At 37.1% G+C, this 21,136-nt stretch overlaps 1 protein-coding gene across 3 annotated transcripts in view; it reads left to right on the top strand.

Annotated features, from left to right (window-relative positions):
* Positions 1-14,602, top strand: part of cpt1ab (carnitine palmitoyltransferase 1Ab (liver)) — a 29,142-nt gene extending 14,540 nt beyond the window's left edge. For all 3 annotated transcript variants that reach the window (XM_051884651.1, XM_051884649.1, XM_051884650.1), the window contains exons 10-19: positions 922-1,117; positions 4,733-4,921; positions 5,532-5,637; positions 8,210-8,326; positions 8,416-8,580; positions 9,243-9,377; positions 9,460-9,612; positions 10,957-11,070; positions 12,304-12,396; positions 13,433-14,602. In XM_051884651.1, the coding sequence (XP_051740611.1) occupies positions 922-1,117; positions 4,733-4,921; positions 5,532-5,637; positions 8,210-8,326; positions 8,416-8,580; positions 9,243-9,377; positions 9,460-9,612; positions 10,957-11,070; positions 12,304-12,396; positions 13,433-13,522 (1,358 nt within the window). In that variant the 3' untranslated portion in view covers positions 13,523-14,602. The remainder of the gene's footprint in view (positions 1-921; positions 1,118-4,732; positions 4,922-5,531; positions 5,638-8,209; positions 8,327-8,415; positions 8,581-9,242; positions 9,378-9,459; positions 9,613-10,956; positions 11,071-12,303; positions 12,397-13,432) is intronic.
* The last annotated feature ends 6,534 nt before the right edge of the window (positions 14,603-21,136 follow it).

Raw genomic sequence — 21,136 nt, 5'->3', positions numbered from 1 at the left:
TTCTAGTTTAGTAACTTAAAGTGACTTAATATACAGTATCATTTAGAAAATGAATGTAATAATTAATATTGTGGGGAATAAGTGTTTGAGCAGTTTTAAATGTTGAATTAGATGTAATTTGTACTAAATAATGTACTCGACTTATTTTATGACATTTAGATTAATATAATAATAATGTAATAATAATCATAAAATATATTTTAAGTGAAATCTATGGAATTTAGTCACTAATTATTACTATTAAAATCTAATAATAAATTATTACTAAACTAAAATATATATATTTAAAATATTTTAGAATAACTATAATTCAGAGTGCATAATAAATGTAATATATATCTCCTCCATCAGATCACTTATAATAATAAATAATATAATAATGTATTACTAATTTATTACTATTAATTATTGGAATTTTAGAAACTGGTACCACATAAAAATATCTAATTTAAATTTTAAATAAAAATTATATATTTTATATAATAAAATAAAATATCATTTTTTATTACATTCATAAAAATAATTTTCAATAATTTTTTTAATTTATTTTTCGAATCCAAATATGTTTGTGTAACGACCACTAAACTATAACTGACTGTTGTCACAAGCAGCCATTTTCTTACATAAATCCTTTTTACTCAAATCAATATTTCATATATATGTTTATATATAGTTAGTAGTCATGTAATAAGTGGCGCAATGTATATGAAAAACAAGCGTTTGTCCATTCTTCTCATCTACTTTGCCTTTTTTCACCTGCTTTTCTCATCATTGTCTACTAACTGCCATTAATCATTTAACCCATAACAAATACAGCCTAAATATGACACAATATCAATTGCACAAATAATTGTTGAATGAATCACAGAATAACGTCACATTTATCATGGATGGATTTATCATCTCCATATTCTTCATCAGACGTCCTTCAGCACATGAATGAGAGCAGACACATCGCCGTATTCCACAAGGGCCGCTTTTACAAGGTGTGGATGTTTTACGACGGACGGTTGCTGTTGCCGCGAGAAATTGAGCAGCAGATTGAAAGGATCTTGGTGGACAAGTCCGAACCTCAGCCAGGAGAGGAGCTGCTGGCCGCTCTGACAGCAGGCGACAGGTGACTGCTTATTTTATTATTATTAATTTAATTAAAAATATTTCTACTCTTGGCAGCCTGGTAAAATAATAAAACAAGAAAAAATTTAAATATCATTGTCAATGAGATTGCGTTAAAGAGGACCAATTATGCTTTTTTTTTACATTTTCAACTTTCGGTAACACTTTATTTTACAGTGTCCTTGTTACACATGTTACATGTTGTTACTGTAGTAATAACTATAAATTATGCATAATTACAGGCAACTAACCCTAAATCAACCCCTATTCCTAACCCTAACCCTATAGCAAGTACATGTAGTTAGTTATTATTAGTCAGTACTTAAAGCTGCAGTCTTTCTGAACTTTCTGAGCTCCTTGAAACGCCTCCATTGTAGTCATTAGTTTTCTTCTGGGAATGAACATGTCACAATATTCCTCATTTAAATAATTCCTGTCCAAAACATATGCAAAAAAAAAAAAAGGGTAAGGGGGGTGGGGGAATGGGTGCAAGGCCTGGTTGAGTTGCGTTAGTAGAAGTGTTGGGGAAAGTTACGTTTAAAAGTAATCCCTTAAAATATAGCGTTACTCCCTAAAAAAGTAAGTTACTTTCTATGGGAAGTAATGTGTTACATTACTTTGCATTACTTTTTCTCACCTGGGCTGGACTTGCTTGATTGTTTTTAATAACAACAAAAAGTTCTATTTTTGGCAAATGTAAAGGCCCTTTCACACTAAAAGTGAAATGAATAAACTTCAGGCTGATCACATGTAATGTTTTTCTAAAGTCATTTTTGCTTATTAATATGGTTAAATCAGATCTTTGAAGGTCAGTAGCAAAGACATTGGTTAATAAAGTGAGATTAAATACATAAAGTATATTTGTTTAATTTAATTTGTGCAATATTCTGAGATTGCATTTCACAGTTTTTATTCATTTTGAGGAATACAGACTCCGTTTTTATGCAAGTGAGATGAGTAAATGCATGTTCACATTTAGTCTAAAACTGCAATAACCATCATGTTCACACAGCGCACACAACACCTCTGCACTTACTCGCGATTCTCTCAACATGGGGACAGGAGAGCTGTCAGTCAATAAATGTGAAAAAGTAACTTGCGTTACTTATTTGAAAAAGTAACTCAGATATTTTTCATTTAAAAGTTATGCGTTACTTTACTAGTTACTTGAAAAAAGTAATCTGATTACGTAACTCAAGTTACTTGTAATGCGTTACCCCCAACACTGGTTAGTAGTGTGTTAGGCTACGTTTGCACTGTCAGTCCAAATCCGATTTTTGTGCATATCAGATTGAAATCCAACCAGATTTAGCAAGTGTGAACGGCAAAAAATCACATGAAATGTGAATACGAATGTTACGAGCTACGTTCATATGTGGTTTGAAATCCTATTCAAATCACATTTCTGGAAATGCTGTGTTCAGTCTGACCGCTCTGTTTGGATTTTGCATGGTTTACTATGTTTCTGCTGCTGCCTCATAAGACAGTTATGATATCTTATGGAAAGAAGATAAATCTACAAATTTCAATTCCCTTTCATGGGAACTGTCGACGCTGCGTCGATACGCATTGGGAACGCCTCTGCGTGATTGCGTCGTGAAGCACTCGTGAATCTAACCAATAACATGACGAGACGTCAGAAGCGGGTGACGTCATGGACCAGGAAACTATAAAGCATACCCAGAACAAAGAACGCTAGCTTCTGTGTCTTCACAAGCGCTCAGTGTTATCTTGTGTGTCTTAATTGGTGTTGTTTGTCTCTCTCTCTCTCTCTATATATATATATATAAGTCACAATCTCTTCGTCTGAGGACAAGAGCATCTTACACCACACTATATATTCATATATAAAAAAGACACGTATTATGGCGGATAAACAGCAGTTCATCAAGTGTGTTCATCCCTGCCCTCGTTACATCACGGGTGGGGATACACACGAGATGTGTGTTGTATGTTTGGGAGTTGAGCATGCCCAGGCAGCTCTCGAGGGAGCTGTCTGTCTGCACTGTGAAAAGCTCACTCTCAGGACACTGAGATCACGCCGGGCACTCTTTGACAAAGAGGGTGCCGCGGCCAGTGTTCCCTGCGGATCGGGTCCCGCTTCTGCTGAGGCAGAACGCCGGCTCCATTCGTGGGGTTCACAAATGGATCTGACAGCGGGGTTAGAGACGGACCCAGCCTTATCTCTGCCTTCACCTGTCAGACCCAGTGTCTCTCCTCTGGTGGCGGAAGCACGCGCTGCGGTTTCTTCCCCCCGGAGAGAGGCACCGGCGCTTCATCTATCCAGCTCTGAGGAGGTGGATGTGATGAGCGTCGAGGCTGGAGAGGAGGGCTCGCCATCCTCATCTCCAGCCTACGAGGAGCTGTTAGAGGTGGTGACCAGGGCCGTAGATAAATTAAAAATTGAATGGCCCGTGGAGAGGAGTGAAGTAAGATCTAAAAGTAAGCTGGATGAACGCTTCCTCCCCGCTCGGTCACTACCTCAGCATCGGGAACTGCCGTTCTTTCCCGACCTCCACCCTGAGGTGTCGAGGTCGTGGCAGAGACCAGTTAAGTATCGTGTATTCAGCCCTCAAACGTCAACATACAGCAACATCGTGGGGCTGAAACACCATGGTTATGGGGCGATGCCTCGGGTAGAAGAGACGCTTGCGAGCTATCTCTCGCCCGAGTCTGCATCGTCCCTAAAATCCCAGACGCTGCCCACCAGACCACTAAAGACAACATCAAAACTGGTGGGCAAAGCTTAAAACTTAATCTGCTTTGCCCAGTGAGGGCTTTAGACACGTATGTCCACAGAGCTGCCCTGTGGCGTAAAACAGACCAGCTGTTTGTATGTTATGGGTCTCCTAGGAAAGGAGGCCCGGCGTCTAAGCAGAGGATGAGCAAGTGGGTGGTTGAGGCCATCTCACTTGCTTATGAAGCGGCCGGACAGCCATCTCCCTTAGCTGTCTGCGCCCATTCTACTAGGGGTATGGCAGCCTCCAAGGCGCTAATGTCAGGAGTTTTCATCCAAGACATATGTGATGCGGCTGGGTAGTCCTCCCAGCATACGTTTATTAGGTTTTATAACCTTGATGTCGGCTCCACTCCGGGGTCAGCTGTGCTGTCTCAAAGATAACAGACAGGTACTTGGCACTACGGTGTAGGGACAGCGTTCCCAATGCGTATCGACGCAGCGTTGACAGTTTCCATGAAAGGGAACGTCTCGGGTTACGTATGTAACCCTGGTTCCCTGAATAGGGAACGAGATGCTGCGTCGCTTTGCCGTACCCCCGGCGTACCTGTGAGCGTCTTGCTTCAGCCATAATTCAGAAGCTAGCGTTCTTTGTTCTGGGTATGCTTTATAGTTTCCTGGTCCGTGACGTCACCTGCTTCTGACGTCTCGTCATGTTATTGGTTAGTTTCACGAGTGCTTCACGACCCAATCATGCAGAGGCGTTCCCAATGCGTATCGACGCAGCGTCTCATTCCCTATTCAGGGAACCAGGGTTACATACGTAACCCGAGACGTTTTCATTCAGGAAACTAGATGTGTATTTCCTCTCTTTCTGTTCAATAAAATGTGATCAAAGTAAATTAAAGGACATCTATGCATTTGTTTCCCATTACTCAGAGTTCCCTGGGCCAAAGCCCGCTCACAATTCTTTAGTCGTGGGAAGAACAAGCAATCTCTGGATGCTGTGGAAAAGGCAGCTTTCTTTGTTACTCTGGACGATACCGAACAGCGTTATGAGCCGAACAATCCGGTCCAGTCGCTGGACAGCTATGCCAAATCTCTGCTTCACGGAAAGTGCTATGACAGGTGACTAAGATCTCTCTTGATTATAATTAAATTAGATTATAAAATCACTTACTGAGAAACATAATATGTTTATCATTTTAATATCATTTTATATCAATATCATTTTTAATTTAATGTACACTTTTGTTCAAAAGTTTGGGGTCAGTAAGATTTTTTTATTTTGAAAGAAATTAATACTTTTATTCAGCAAGGATGCATTTAATTAATTAAAAGTGACAGTAAAGACATATAATGTTACAAAATATTTATATTTCAATAAATACTGTTGTTTTGATCTTTCTATTCATCAAGAAATCCTAAAAAAATAAAGTTTCATGATTTACACAAACATATTAAGCAGCACAACTGTTTTCAACATTGATAATAATAGCAGCAAATCAGCATATTAAAATGATTTCTGTAGGATCACGTGTCACTGAAGGCTGAAGACTGGAGACATTTGAATAATATTTCACAATATTACTGTTTAACTGTATTTTTGATCAAATAAATGCAGCCTTGGTGAGCAGAAGAGACTTCTTTCAAAAACATAAAAAAATCTTACCAACCCCAAACACAATAGTTTTTTAAATGATTATTTGTGTTATGTGTGTTTTTCTTTTTTCTCCAGATGGTTTGATAAATCTTTCAACCTTATTGTGTTCAAGAACGGCACTATGGGATTGAATGCAGAACACTCCTGGGCTGATGCACCTGTCGTTGGCCATTTGTGGGAGGTGAAGAAACCAATTTATTGAAATATTGAGATAAATGAACTGTTTTGGCAAGAAAGACCTGTTTATCTTAAAATTCATATTTGATACAATCACATTTTTATAAAATGGCAATACTGTACTTTGTTTTTGGGAGAAGATCTGCACAATATCTGAGTCACTTATTGCACAAATTTCATGTGTTTTTACATATACAGAATTAGCTTCAGAACAGTAATATAAAATCTTAGTATTCTGCCTATAGAGGGCACCCTAAGCTTCTTATGTGACCATAAATGGACTTGGCAGAATGTCCTGGTTGCTCTTGTTCACACTATAGAAGTGGATGACAATTCAGACTGTCAAGCTCTAAAAAGAATCATAAAAGTTGTCCATACGACTCTCTTAAAGGTGCAGTATGTAATATTGACAGCTAGTGGTTGAAATGGGTGCTGCAGTCCAAATTCAAAACATTAGAGAGGGCTGTTTCTCCCGCCCCCTCCTCCTCAGACTCGACTCTCACGCTGGTTGCCAGATTGAGGCCACGCAACAGGAATGAGCGCAATTGACAAATGAAGGCGACAAGCCTTACAGTGTAAGTTGATTTATCCGCGTTTTAATACGCCTCTGGTCATAGAGCTTTTTAGATGGATGCTGAGGCTTTTTAGGTTGGGTAGAATCTGTGATCTCTGACCCAGGTTGTTTGGTGGCTAGGGGTGTCGAAATACTATTGAATAAATTGGCAGCGGGTGGGATCACAGAGACCAAGACAGAAAAAGTAGTGATGTACGATTTTGAAACACTGCTTCATGAAGCTTCGAAACCTTTGCGAAACTTTTGTTTCGAATCAGTGGTTCGGAGTGTGTATCAAACTGTCAAAGTCATGTGATTTCAGTAAACAAGGCTTTGCTGCATCTTAAAGAGGACCTATTATGTCCCTTTTCACAAGATGTAATATAAGTCTCCAGGTGTCCCCAGACTGTGTCTGTGAAGTTTCAGCTCAAAATACCCCACAGATCATTTATTATAGCTTGTCAAATTTGACTCAATTTGGGTGTGAGCAAAATATTATAATATAATATTATAATAAGATCCTACGTCACAAGGGGAGCGAAATCTGAGCGGCTCATTTTTTCAAATGCTTGCAGAGAAAGGCTTGCCAAAACAAAGTTACTGGGTTGTCCTTTTTCACGTTTTCAGGGTTGGTAGATGACCCGGGGACCCGATTATAGCACTTAAACATGGAAAAAGTCAGATTTTCATGATATATCCCCTTTAACTGTTTTGAAACATTTCAGTGGTTCACTGCTGGGAGTCAATCTCTGTGAATCCATGAATCATGCAGATTCCCTGAGATCGCCCCACAGCGGTAAACCATTAAACAAGTGTCTATGGGATTTACCTGATCTCTGATAAGTTTAATACATTTGTAGACATTTTAATTAGACATAAGTATATTTAAAAGGAATATTAGTCCTTAATATTCTCTTATTGGCCTGTTTAGCTGAGCCATCAATGGAACAAACAAAACAATCCCTGAAAATTGGTAAAAGAACACATATTATACAAACACTTTATATTTAGTCATATTAGATGATTTGATAGATTTTACTTTCAATAAAACATATGCAATGGGTTTGTAAAAGGTGTTTTTATGCATGTTTATGCAGAGTTTTTGTTGCATTTCCACTGTTCTGACCAGCAGGGGTCACCAGTGTGTGGGGTTTCGAATGCTTTGAAACAGTGAACCATTTTGCGAAGCAGTTGGTTTAATTGATTCGAAGCTTTGAAAAGCTTAATTTCTCCCATCACTAAAAAAAAACAGACATTCCGACACAGAATGCGCATTTCAAAGTAGAATAACTGGCTGTATAATTGTTTTTCAGAGAAACAAGGATGTGAACTTAGCATGTTTCCTAAATCTCTGCAAACATATGGTATTTTTATGCTTTAGCACAGTCAAAAATTACATACAGCACCTTTAAATAATATCATAACTTTGTGTGTGAAAGACAAATTTGGGAAGTTTCAAAGAAATTTCACTATTTTAGGAAGAAAACATTTTAAAACACTTGTACTACAGTAGTTTGGGGTTGCTGAGATGTTTTTGTACGAAGTTTCTTATGCTCACCAAGGCTGCATTTATTTGATCCAAAACAGTAAAAACAATAATTTTGTAAAATATTACTACAATTTAAAACAACTGTTTTCTGTTTCAGTATATTTCAAATTTTAATTTTTTCCTCTGATGCCAAAGCTGAATTTTCAGCATCATTACTCCTTCAGAAATCATTCTAATATGGTGATTTGCTGCTCAAGAAACATTTCTTACTGTATTATCAATGTTGGAAACAGTTTTGCTGCTTAATATTTTTGTGGAAACCCATTTTTTCAGGGTTCTTTATGAATAGAAAGTTCAAAAGAACAGCATTTGTTTGAAATTGAAATCTTTTGTAACATTATAAATGTCTGTCATTTTTGATCAATTTAATGCATCCCTGCTGAAAAAAAGTAATTATTTCTTTGCCCCCAAAATCTTACTGAACCCAAACTTCTGAACGGTAGTGTATGTAATGTAATGTTTTTGTTTGTGTAGCATGTCTTGTCATCAGATCCAGTGCGACTGGGCTATACTGAGGACGGACACTGCAAAGGAAACCCCCATCCCAACCTCCCGGGACCCCAGAGACTCCAGTGGGACATCCCAGAGGAGGTCAGTTAAAATGTTTATTGTGCACTTTAGACATGCTCTACTTTCTTTTGATTCATAGTTTAATATGGAAATACTTCTTTCCTTCACAGTGCCAGACAGTGATCAACAGCTCTCTGAAAGTGGCCCAAACTCTGGCAGACGACGTGGACATGCATATATTCCCCTTCAGTGACTTTGGCAAAGGCCTGATCAAGAAATGCAAGACAAGCCCTGATGGTTTTATTCAGATCGCCCTCCAGCTGGCACACTTCAGAGTACGAGAGATTCTCTGAGGGTGTGTTCACACTTGGCAGGTTTGGTTAGATTAAAACAAACTCTGGTGAGATTGCTCTGTTAGAGCAGTTCATTTGAATAAGTGTGAGCTCCACCAACCGAACCCTGGTGCACACCAAGCAAAATGTGGTGTGGTTCCACTGAAATGTGAACGCAACATGGACCAATGTCACAAGATGCGACCCTAAAAGGGACAGAATGCTCAAGCATACCTGGTTTTCCTCGTCAATTACAGATCGGTACAGGCATCTGAAACGCCGTCTCCTTGCAGATCTTCGTTTGCATGTGACGAAGGAATTCCTGTCGGTGTTTTGACTCCTTATCACATTTTTTAAGCTCTTCACGAGTTCTTAGCTAGTAAAAATACCGTCAACACGTACGCACATACAACGGGTGCATTCAGCCAAGTACACAGCATTGTTTTGGATGTTCGGTAAGCTGTTAAAGCTGTTTTTTGTTTTGTATCTTTAGGTTCGGTGTTAAAAATAACAGTGTGAACGCTAAGTGAACCAGAGCTAAATGTATCATTTTCTTTTTTCGTCTGGACCAAGAGAACTGAACTACAAGTGTGAACACACCCTTTAGATGTTTGTGGATTCTTCCTCAGATTTCTGTGTAATATGTTACATTTTTCCTACTGCAGGATAAAGGCAAGTTCTGCCTGACGTACGAAGCATCCATGACGCGTCTGTTCAGAGAGGGCCGCACTGAGACCGTGCGTTCCTGCACCACTCAGACCTGCGATTTTGTCCGTGCCATGATGAATGAAAAAGCAACGGTGGGATTAATTTAAATGGCTTGCTAGTTTCAGTGTGAGTGTTTGTCTGCTAATTTCAACATGTTTTTTTTTATTTCCTCAGAGAGAAGAGAAGTTGAAGCTGCTGAAAGTGGCAGCAGAAAAGCACCAGGATTTATACAGACTTGCCATGACAGGACATGGCATCGACCGCCATCTTTTCTGCCTCTACTTAGTGTCCAAGTACCTCGGTGAAGATTCGGCTTTCCTCAAAGAGGTTTGAGACCTGTCACAAAATAAAGTGCTCTATTTAATAGGGGGGCAACGGTACACGTATTCGTACTGAGCATTTTCAGTATGGGTCTTTTTTAGTTCGGTACGCATGTGTAATGAATGAATACAGTGTTGTTTTAAGACCCGTTCACACCAAGAACGATAACTATATTTGCGTCCACACCAACAAACGATAACGGTCTGTTTATTCTTGTGCGCTGCAGTTTAAAAGTATGTACATTCAAACATGTTTTTGCTGTTCTTGTTGCATTTACACAGCTTTAACCAGCAGGTGTCCTCAGTAATCTTATGTTTCGAGTGAGTCTAGCTAGTGTAATCGATCTAATCTAACAGTGAATTTAGCTGAAGTCAGTATAGTGGAATAAAAACAACACTTAGTCTTTTTCACTGCAACTTCAAAGGAAAAAAGACGCTGTTACCAAAACTAGCGCTGGATACCTGAGGTAATTTTATGTTACACTGCTAGCTTGGCATAATGATCTCATCGTTAATACTTCTCAACGTTTATTCCGAGGGTAGGACCGATTGTTTTCCATATATCCATTTTCTTTAAAGTATCCTTGAAAAGGGGATTTGAGTTGTCAAACAGTGGTGGATTTTTATGGATCTCGATTAATTTCTCTCAATGTCGTCTGCCATTTTAAATGCGCGAGCCCTTAAATTCGAATGGATTCTGATTGGCTGTCAGTTTTTTATCGTTCCAACAGCTGGGAAAAAAATCATTCTGAAAGTGACCCCAACGACATTGTTCCTTTATATTGTTATCGTTATAGCTGTGGTGACGATTTTTAGAATTAAATATTTATCGTAGTCTTTATAGTTATCGTCCTTGGTGTGAACGGGCCTTTAAACTTCTCTGTGTGCGGAATGTAATTTTAAACTCAGATTTACAACATCGTTTATATTGATACACTGTTGCCGCAGGTTGTTTTTTTAGTCCACGGGTTGAAACGACCCCCTGGAACTTGATTTTTTGGTGCGTGAACACAATGGCCAATCAGAGGTGTTTAAGAATCCACTCAACAGTGCTCAAAATGTATTGTCACATGTTTAAAATTTCAGTACCAACTTGGTACCTGAAGTTGGTACATTTGACAACCCTAGTTGGTTCAGTAAACCACTGTTAAATAAAAAAGTTTTTTCCCCCCTGTTGTACTGAAAACATACCGAACTATGACTTCAAAACCGAGGCATGTACCATACCGTCATTTTTGTGTACCGTTACACCCCTACTGTTTCATAGATTTTGTAACCTAAAAATGTTTCTGTTTTGAAATAAGACCTATTTGGAAGCTGTATGGTTTGTGACGGGTTGGGTTTGTTCCAGGTGTTGTCCGAGCCCTGGAGGTTGTCCACCAGTCAGACTCCTCTCCAACAGGTTGATCTGTTTGATTTAAAGAGGCATCCAGAATACGTCACCAGCGGAGGGGGATTTGGACCTGTAAGTTTAACATCTTGTTTCTAACACTGTGTCCTACCTAGAAATGAAGAAAACCCAACTGTTTGTATACATTAATGTTCAAAACTTTTGGGTTGGTATGATTTTTTTTAAGTCTCTTCTGCTCACCAAGGATGCATTTATTTGATCAAAAGTACAGTAAAAAACAGTAATATTAAGATATGTTATTACAATTTAAAATGTTTTCCATTTTAATATATGTAATTGATTCCTGTGATCAAAGCTGAATTTTCAGCATTACTTCAGTCTTCAGTGTCACATGATCCTTTAGAAATCATTCTAATATGATGATTTGCTGCTCAAGAAACATTTCTTATTTTTATCAATGTTGAAAACAGTTTTTGTAACATAATGTCTTTACTGTTACTTTTGATCAATTTAATGCATCCTTGGTGAATAAGAGCCCTGTCCACACGGAGACGCGTTTAGCTGTATACGTAAAAATTTTGTATAGTATCGGCGTTTCGTCCAGACGGATCCGGTGTTTTGGGAGCCTGAAACCGCTATTTTTTTGAAACCAGGTCCCAGAGTGGATAAATCTGAAAACGACACACTTGCATTTTCGTGTGTACAGCCAATCCGTAAATTTTGTGAAACAATGATTTCATTCAGACTACGTCTCGACCCTAGTCAGACATCACTATATCACGTAACAGCAACAGCAACAATAGCGGACTACATGCTTGTGTTCGTGCCGCAAAAGCTACTGAGCCTAAACTAAAGTAAAGCTGTATTACTAAGCTTTACTGAAGTTTGTATACAGCGCGCAAGGTTTATACTCATGCTCCAAGTCTTCTTCTCCATTTTTAGTGTATCTCTGTGGCAGAATTACAGTGCCACATACTGGTCTGGTATGTATACTACACCGTTTTGAGTCGTTTTGAGTCGGTTTCAGTGCTTTCATATGTACGGAGGTATTTCTTGAGATGACGCCGTGTTTACAGATTTTTTTTTTTAGACCGAGGAAAAAAAGATCGGATAGGGAAAGCTCTGGCTTCGTGTGGATGTGGCCTAAAAGTATTCATTTAAAAAAAAAAACTTACTGACGGTAATATATATTAGGCAGCATTTTAGTTTTTTTTTTTTTTTTTTTTTTTTTTACTTTTTTACGGAACTTAATAACATGTTTTCAGGGTTTATAAAGAAAGCAGTGTTTATTACATAATTTAAATTATTTTCTTTTACCAATATGTGACCAATATGTGTTTTGTTTAGGTTGCTGATGATGGTTATGGTGTATCATATATTATTCTTGGAGAAGACCTCATCAACTTCCACATATCCAGCAAACACTCCAGCCCAGAGACTGTGAGTTCACTTTATTCTATCTCTCATTTAATAATAATAAAAATAATAATACAATAATTATGATATACACTGTCCGGCCAAAATAAATAAATAAAGTCGCTGTTTGGATTTAAATAGGCAAATACTTAAGAGTCTATGATTGGATCATTATTGCAGTGATTATTATATTTCTAGCATGTTATATGTTTGGCAACAGTTCTTTTAACCCTACACAGCAAAATCCCCAGAGTTAAATCAACTCTGCTCAGAGAACTTATGGTCCCTCTCTACATAGAGTTAAAATAACACTGAAGCAGAGTTAAAGTTAATGAGATAATATGCTGTTTGTGGAGTTGTTTACTCAGATATTGAGAGATTTAATGTCTTTTATCTTCAGTTGATTTCATCTAAGGCTGTGGCTGGAAGTCATTTGTAGTTATTGTGTTTCTCTTCAGTGATTCTGCTTGTTAACAGCAGGTGTTCATCACTAATGCTCAATCATAACTTAATCACTTAATTATCTTATTTCTTTAACTCTGCTTCAGTGTTACTTTAACACTATATAGAGAGGAACCATATGCAATCTGAGCAGAGTTGATTTAACTCTGGGGATTTTGCTGTGTAACTGTTGAAGTGTGTAGCTTTTCTTTTCTTAAACAACCATGTAGGAAGACGTACAGTATCATGGCCATATTCCAGGATGACAATGCCAAGATTAATCAGGCTCAAATTGTGAAAAAATGGTTGGGAAGGAGCATGAAGAATAATTTTCACACATGAATTGGCACCTCTGAGTCCAGACCTTAATTTCATTGAAAGTCTTTGGGATGTGCTGGAGTAGACTTTACAGAGTGCTCACCTCTTGCATTGTCAATACAAGATCTTGACCAAAAATTGATGCACCTCTTGATGGAAATAACATCACAACATTTATTTCCATCAAGAGGTGCATCAATTTTTGGTCAAGATCTTAATAGTGAGAATTGGAAACTAATCTAAAGTGTGACCATATATATGTGTGTGTAATAATCCCTTTCCCTCTTTCTCCTTTTTTTAGGATTCTCACCGCTTTGGAAGTAACATTAAACAGGCGATGCTTGATATCCTGGAGCTTTTCCAGCTTGACAACAAAGCCAACAACAAGTGATCTGTCTCTTCTTGTTTTCTCATCTTTGAAAAGGGAAATCATTTTAAAATATTTTAAACAGAGAGCTGATCCTCCGTAGGCATGTACAGAATAATTGTTGGTTTTAATTTAAATTATAATTCAAAGAATGGTAATTTAAATAGGATGTAGCATGTTATCTGGGCATTTGATTAAAGTGCATTCTATTGTTTTTGAGTGTAAAAGAGAAGGAATACTTCTGTGGATGGGGAACTATATCACAGATTGTATGAGATTTTTTTGTTTGTTCTGGGATGTATTCATACACCGTTGCCTTAATCTCTGGAATGGATGTGAATGGACTACAAGATCCAGCAGAGAGCTGTTGCCTTGCTGTACTGCTGTACATTCAGATTTTCATTTTTTTCTGTTTTTGTGTTCAAACATTGAACTGGCTCTTTTTTTTTAAGAATAATTTCTCAGGTTTGCAGCTAATTTATTCACTTTGTTGTGAGTTTGAGTTTCTGAAGTAACACTTGGACATACAGGGATACAGGGAAGACAGGCCAAATATTTCAAACTAGGGCAACGATACATTTTTTTTTTGTGTGTGTGTGTGTGTGTTTTTGTATTTGCACATGGTCACATATAGCTTATTTACAGGACTCACAAAACTCAAACAACACTCTGAATAATGTAAGAATTTACCTCACTTTATGGCTTTTTGTCATTCTGCACTTGAGTACACTAACAGCAAAGTCAAAATGAGAAGAAACTGAGATATCATTCACAGGTATATGGGATAAAAATATTTATTTCTGTATATGTTGTTTCTCAGTGACAGAAACGTGTGCTATTTATTTATCGGTTCCACATTTTTGAAAGTGTGCTCATGGATGTATTGAAAAAATAATTATTGCAAATGAATACAATGTAAAGGGAAAATGTCACTAGATGTGTTGTGCAATGTATCAAATATTTGTATCACATTTTCCACAATAGACCTCATGTTTGCAGTAAAGTGTGATATGTTTGAACTGTAAAGTGTACAGTAAAGTGTGAACTGTTTGGCATTGCTACTGAACATTTCAACACAATAAAAGTTGACTTTTAAGACTGTGAGATTTGAATGTTTGCTTTATATTTTATTTATATAAAGTGGATACTGAAAGTATATTTTATTTTTAATATATTTTAACATATATGTTTTTCCCTGAAATTCCGTTTTTCATACTGTGGTGTGGCTTTATGGAATGTGGTCTTAAAACAAATTCATATAAATATACACTATATTGCCAAAAGTATTGGAACATCCCTCCAAATCATTGAATTCAGATGTTCCAATCACTTCCATGGCCACAGGTGTATAAAATCAAGCACCTATAGGCATGCAGACTGCTTCTACAAACATTTGTGAAAGAATAGGTCGCTCTCAGGAGCTCAGTGAATTCAAGCGTGGTACCGTGATAGGTTGCCACTTGTGCAATAAGTCCATTCATAAAATTTCCTCACTACTAAATATTCCACGGTGCCCCCAGTGAGCCTAATAAGGATAAAGCAGTTTGGATGATGGATAGATGAGTTATCTTTGTCTGGTTTAAAATCGAAATTCACTAAAGTTTTTATACATAAAACTAAAGATAATTTAAAACAAAGTGGCTATACCTCATACAAAATGTAGGCCTGTGTATTAAAGTTGTTAGTTTATTAAGCATGTTGTTAGTTTCTCCAGTAGATGGCGTCTGTTTAACATGTAATATGTTCATAGTCTGTGGACGGCTTTTTGCGTGAATCTCTACTCTATCATACTAAATGATGTTTTTACTCAGTTAAATGTATGGCACTGCAGCAATTTTACAATGTTTGTCAACTGTATAAATAGGCTACGCACTCTCCTCTCCTATAATGCCCAGTTTCACCACAGTGTCCTTTGGTGGGACAAACAGGAAAAAAACTTTAATGTACCAAAATATATTAGTAGGTTAATATACAGTTGCAAGAAAAAGTATGTGAACCACTTGCAGAATCTGTGAAAATGTGAATAACTTTAACAAAATAAGAGAGATCATACAAAATGCATGTTATTTTTTAATTAGTACTGTCCTGAGTAAGATATTTTACATAAAAGATGTTTACATATAATCAAAAGTTTGTGAACCATTGATTCTTAATACTGTGTGTGGTTACCTGAATGATCTACGACTGTTTTTTTGTTTTGTGATGGTTGTTCATGAGTCCCTTGTTTGTTCTGAGCAGTTAAACTGAGCTCTGTTCTTCAGAAAAATCCTCCAGGTCCTGCAGATTCTTCAGTTTTCAAGGATTTTTTGCATATTTGAGCCCTTTACAGCAGTGACTGAATGATTTTGTGATCCATCTTTTCACACTGAGGACAACTGAGGGACTCAAACACAACTAATAAAAAAGGTTCGAACATTCACTGATGCTCCAGAAGGAAACACGATGCATTAAGAGTCAGGGGGTGAAAACTTTTGAACAGGATGAAGATGTACAAATTTTTCTTATTTCGTTTAAATATCATTTTTTTTCATTTAGTACTGACCTTCGGAAGCAACAGAAGATACTTACATGTTTCCCAGAAGACAAATTAAGTACAATTTACCTTGATCTTCAAATTCAAAATGTTTTCACCCCCCGGCTCTTAATGCATCGTGTTTCCTTCTGGAGCATCAGTGAATGTTTGAACTTTTTTATTAGTTGTGTTTGAGTCCCTCAATTGTCCTCAGTGTGAAAAGATGGATCTCAAAATCATTCAGTCACTGCTGTAAAGGGTTCAAATATACAAAAAATCCTCGAAAACTGAAGAATCTGCAGGACCTGGAGGATTTTTCTGAAGAACAGAGCTCAGTTTAACTGCTCAGGACAAACAAGGGACTCATGAACAACCATCACAAAACAAAAAAACAGTCATAGATCATCCAGGTAACCACACACAGTATTAAGAATCAATGGTTCACAAACTTTTGAACGGGGTTATTTTAATAAATTCAGCTATTTTTTTTGTCTTGTTGATTATATGTAAACATCTTTTATGTAAAATATCTTACTCAGGACAGTACTAATTAAAAAATAACATGCATTTTGTATGATCTCTCTTATTTTGTTAAAATTATTCACATTTTCACAGATTCTGCAAGTGGTTCACATACTTTTTCTTGCAACTGTATTTTCCTAATATATCATATTGTACAGATAGCAATATACAGAAGCATTCAAGTAAAGGGAACTGTAAAGGCCAGTACTGATACCGATAGTCCTACTACAGCCTGCATTCCGTTTCTAATGCATAGACAGTTGTACCACCCCGCTGGCTGTGGGTCTGAAAGGATATTCTGTTGGTCCTCAGATATATTAGGCAGACTCTTAAAACCATTGCAAGGTGACAAATATCTCAGAAGGGCAAAACAGGAAGCGCACACATTTTCTCTACAGTGTTATTCCCAGTGAAGACATTCAATAACCCATTTCCGCTGCAGCTTATATTTCGGGGATTGCATTCTTGTCTGCCGATAAGACCCCTATCAGTGCTTTCAACTTAAATATGGGGGATGTTTATATAGTTACCATTCTTAAAGGTGCTTTTTAGTAGTTTTTTTTTTTATTTATTTATTTTTTTTAAGTTTTATCCCTTCTGAAAATGAATCATGGTTTTATTATAGTAAAAGTGTAGTAGTAATTATGTTTTTTTTTGGCAGATTGAATACCATTTGTATAACCACAGTTTTACTACAAATACCACGGTTAAACTATGGTTAATAAATCAAAACAATGATTAATTTGAGTTTACCATGGTTTTATTACAATAACCATGGTTTTGTGGTAAAACCATTGTTAATTTTCATAAGGGATACTTGGCCTACATTAATAATAGTGTTTTTGTAAAGAGTAATCTGAATCGTGTACACTTTCATAATAAATTTTAATAAAAAAGTTTTTAATTATGTATGGTGCGGATCGCCCTCCTCAGTGTATTTCGGCATGTTGAAATGACGTGACCTGCGCTGTTTAACGTCTGAGAGAATCCTCACGCTCATGGGATGCCACCTCTGTTGATACGCTAGTAGCGTAGTGTTGTTTAGTAATGTGAAGAGCAAAAATTAGACAATGGGACACATTTATTATTTACTTTACCAGCAAAGACAACTGCAGAATCAGAACCTGTATGGCTGAAGAAGCAGAAAAACATTAATACCACAAGACAGAGAAACACCAAAAAACAAGATTACATCGCTACGGCAAAAGCAAGGTGGAAAGATTTGATGTTAAAGAAAATGCTTTAGTGATGCCCAAGTTGCTACTTTTTTGTTAGACAGGTAAAGGAATTAACGGACCATTTCAATATTTCCAGGGTTCTCAGAAGCGGAAGTCATCATAGTTTGGTAGAGGTGAACGGGAGATGACAGCAAACATAATTTTTGTATTCCCATTTGCTCCAAAAGAAAAAAAAAAAATCTATTATAGCATTTCCAGGACTTTTCAAAAGAGGAAAAATTATCAAGATACTTGATTACAGCAGTCAGAAGAGAGAAAGTTGTCAAATTTGCCTCAGCCGTTGTATTAGAAACACCCTCGCAGTAGCGTTAATTCATTTGTAATTGACTGCCAAGGTAATAACAAAGCAGAATGATAAATGTATATTCATTTTTTTAAATGAAAATATGAAAAACTTTACTAGATTTGCGATGTTGATAACTGTGGTAATGCATCATCAGAGTCTGTAAAATGGTCCATTATTGTGTTGACCACTCTCTAAGGCCCTGTTCCAAATGGCACCTTTAAAGCAACACTATGTAGTTTTTCGACGTTAAAATAATGTCTCTAAAATTATTTCAGTGGTAGAACAACTCTTAACCGGACAAATTCTACTGCCGCTGCTGGCTGAGCAGCCTCCTAGCGGCTACAACCACACTCTGCAAGTTTCGTTTTCGGGTCAGTACACACAGCCCCGCCCATCCCCTGCCAGTGGAAGAGTGCGACCTGCTTTACTGCATACGTCACATATTTTACTCGTAGCCTGGGTGGAGTTAGCCAACAGCTAACTATAAGACGAAACGATCTAATATGCAAGTCTTAAAACCATGCGAACAACATTTTATTCTATTTATACAAATTATACCCTTTGCAAACAATGCTACATACAAACTATGCGAGCAAAAAAAACTAGGGTAACATACTACCATTCTTTTTGTCATTGTACTTTTCAATTGACCCTTCGCAAAGACCCGCCCCCCTTAGTTTCTATTGCTTTGTTCGACAAGCCATGGCACTGTCACGCCATACAGAGTGAAAAATACATTGCGGAGCAAAGAGGACACTGACAACACGTCGACAGACAAGACAGAGCAGGTTACTTATGATATTAAACAAAGTCCCAGCTTTCAAATTGTGTATTTTTTTTTTTTTTTTTTTTTTAGACATTCGAACAATAAAAACCATTTTGTGGCTCTTTAATGTGTCATGACAGATCGCTGTAGTGCCTCAGCTCAAGTGGCTCGTGAACCAATCATCTCTTCCTGGTAGTTAATTTATGGCATCAAATAAACATAAATGAACATGAGAAGGAATGTTGTTTCAAACGCAGAAAGACGTCAGTACACACCATTTTTCAAGTTCAAGTCCACCGAGGTTAATCTTCTAACTCCTGACTGCTTTGTCACACAAAATGGCGAATTCGGCGTTAGGATTGGTTAGATTGCTTGTCAATCAAACTCTCGGCGAAGGGTCAATTCTGGAGTAACAATAAATAAAACTATGTAATAATATTTGTAGAGCATAGCGTAACACGGGCTACTTTACCTGGTCGGTGGACATGGATTCCAAACGAGGTTTCGGCATTCACCGGTTCCATCAGCTTAGTCAACAAATTCACGTGCTTATACAGCGACAGTATTTACGACACTGGTAACAGACAATTGCGCTTATCAACCACATGGGGGAACCGTGAGCAAATGTTCCATGGAAGCTCTGCACTGCGTTTACTGCATCAATTGTGTAGGAAACTGAAAAATTGTTGAATAAAGTTATTTTTGTTTTGTTTTTGCACACAAAATGTATTCTCGTCACTTACATTACACATAACATTAAGGTTGAACCACTGTAGTCACATGGACTATTTTAACAATGTCTTAATCAATGCATTTTATGGGAGATAAAAAACCTCTTGTATTTAAAAAAATATATATCTTATTTTGTGTTCTGAAGATGAACGAAGGTCTTATGGTTGTGGAACGACATGAGGGTGAGTAATTAATGACAGAATTTTTATTTTTGGGCGATCGAACTCTTTAACCAATAGTGTGAGTTTGGGGGCATGGCTACCTGTTTAATTGACCAGTGGCTAAAAAAACAATACCATTTTTACTAGAGATGGACCGATGTATCGGCCAACAATCGGTATCGGCCGATAAAAGCTATTATTATCACTATCGGTCATTGGCCGATTGTTTAAAAACGGCCGAGAATCAGGGCCGATTATATCCTGTCAATCAAAAGGGTGCTGAAAAACGTGTACAGACTGCAACTCATTCATACTGTATGTGAAGAAAATCACTCTTGTGTTGAATTTCTTCTTCTTCTTGGCGGTTGGCAAACCAGCTTTTGTGTTGAATTTTAACGCATTAACAGTTTAAAAATAGTGACGCTAAAGCAGGCTCTTTTTGACCCTATGAATCACCCGTATTTCAAGCCAGGGTTGCCAGGTCTGCGTTTTTATTTTTATTTTTGCTACATCAAATATTATTTGTAGCGCCTCCCGTCCAATAATTGCAAAAGGCTTCGTGCTTTGTTACTTCTGATAAGAATAAAAGTTCAGTTTCAAATCCTGTCAATTTTATCATGAAATTCAAACAATAAATGGCGTTTTGACGCTCTTAAATGTGAAGTGTCTGATCGCTGTAATGCCTCAGTCTTTTCTTCCTCTTCAATACAAGGTATATCTCGAAAAACATGCATGAATATCAAAGGTATGTTGAAAGATATAGCCTAGTACAACTTACCAGAATGTATCACGTCTCATGTAATCACTTTATTTGTGCTTCAACTGCGGAAAGACGTCAATACAACAGCTTGTGAACAATGTCACATCATGTCAAATTTACCTCAGGAATGTTTTCCAATGTTCACAGTTCCTTAGCTATCTACATATAAAAAAAAAAAAAACACTAGAGAGGAGCTTGCTGTTAATTTTGTTTGTGTAAATTTGCCACGAAGACAACAAGTGCTTATGAAAACTATCTTGTGTGATACTAGTTTTATACAAACATTTCAGTTTTTATTTGAGTGTAATTATTATATCTGAAAATAAACAGCAGCTGAATATAAAACTTCTGTTGTTAATCGTAACCTCTAATATTGTAGTGTACCAAATGAGAGGGTTCCCTGTATAGTTTGCAACGTTATTTGGGAGAGATTTTTTTTCCTTAAGTAAAAAACATACTTTCGGTATCGGTATCGGCATTGGCCGATATCATTCCAGCTATCAGTATCAGCAGAGAAATTTAGTATCAGTGCACCTCTAATTTTTACACAAACAACATATAATATTTAATAAAATGAATATTAAATCATTAAAATTAATAGTAAACGTAACCTTTCTTTGTGTTTGTGTGTGGCTGTATAGTTCCAGAAAAGTCTGTAATG

The sequence above is a fragment of the Ctenopharyngodon idella genome, chromosome 24 (genome assembly GCF_019924925.1).
Source record: "Ctenopharyngodon idella isolate HZGC_01 chromosome 24, HZGC01, whole genome shotgun sequence".
Lineage (NCBI taxonomy): Eukaryota > Metazoa > Chordata > Actinopteri > Cypriniformes > Xenocyprididae > Ctenopharyngodon > Ctenopharyngodon idella.
This window is presented reverse-complemented; position numbering and strand designations above follow the sequence as displayed.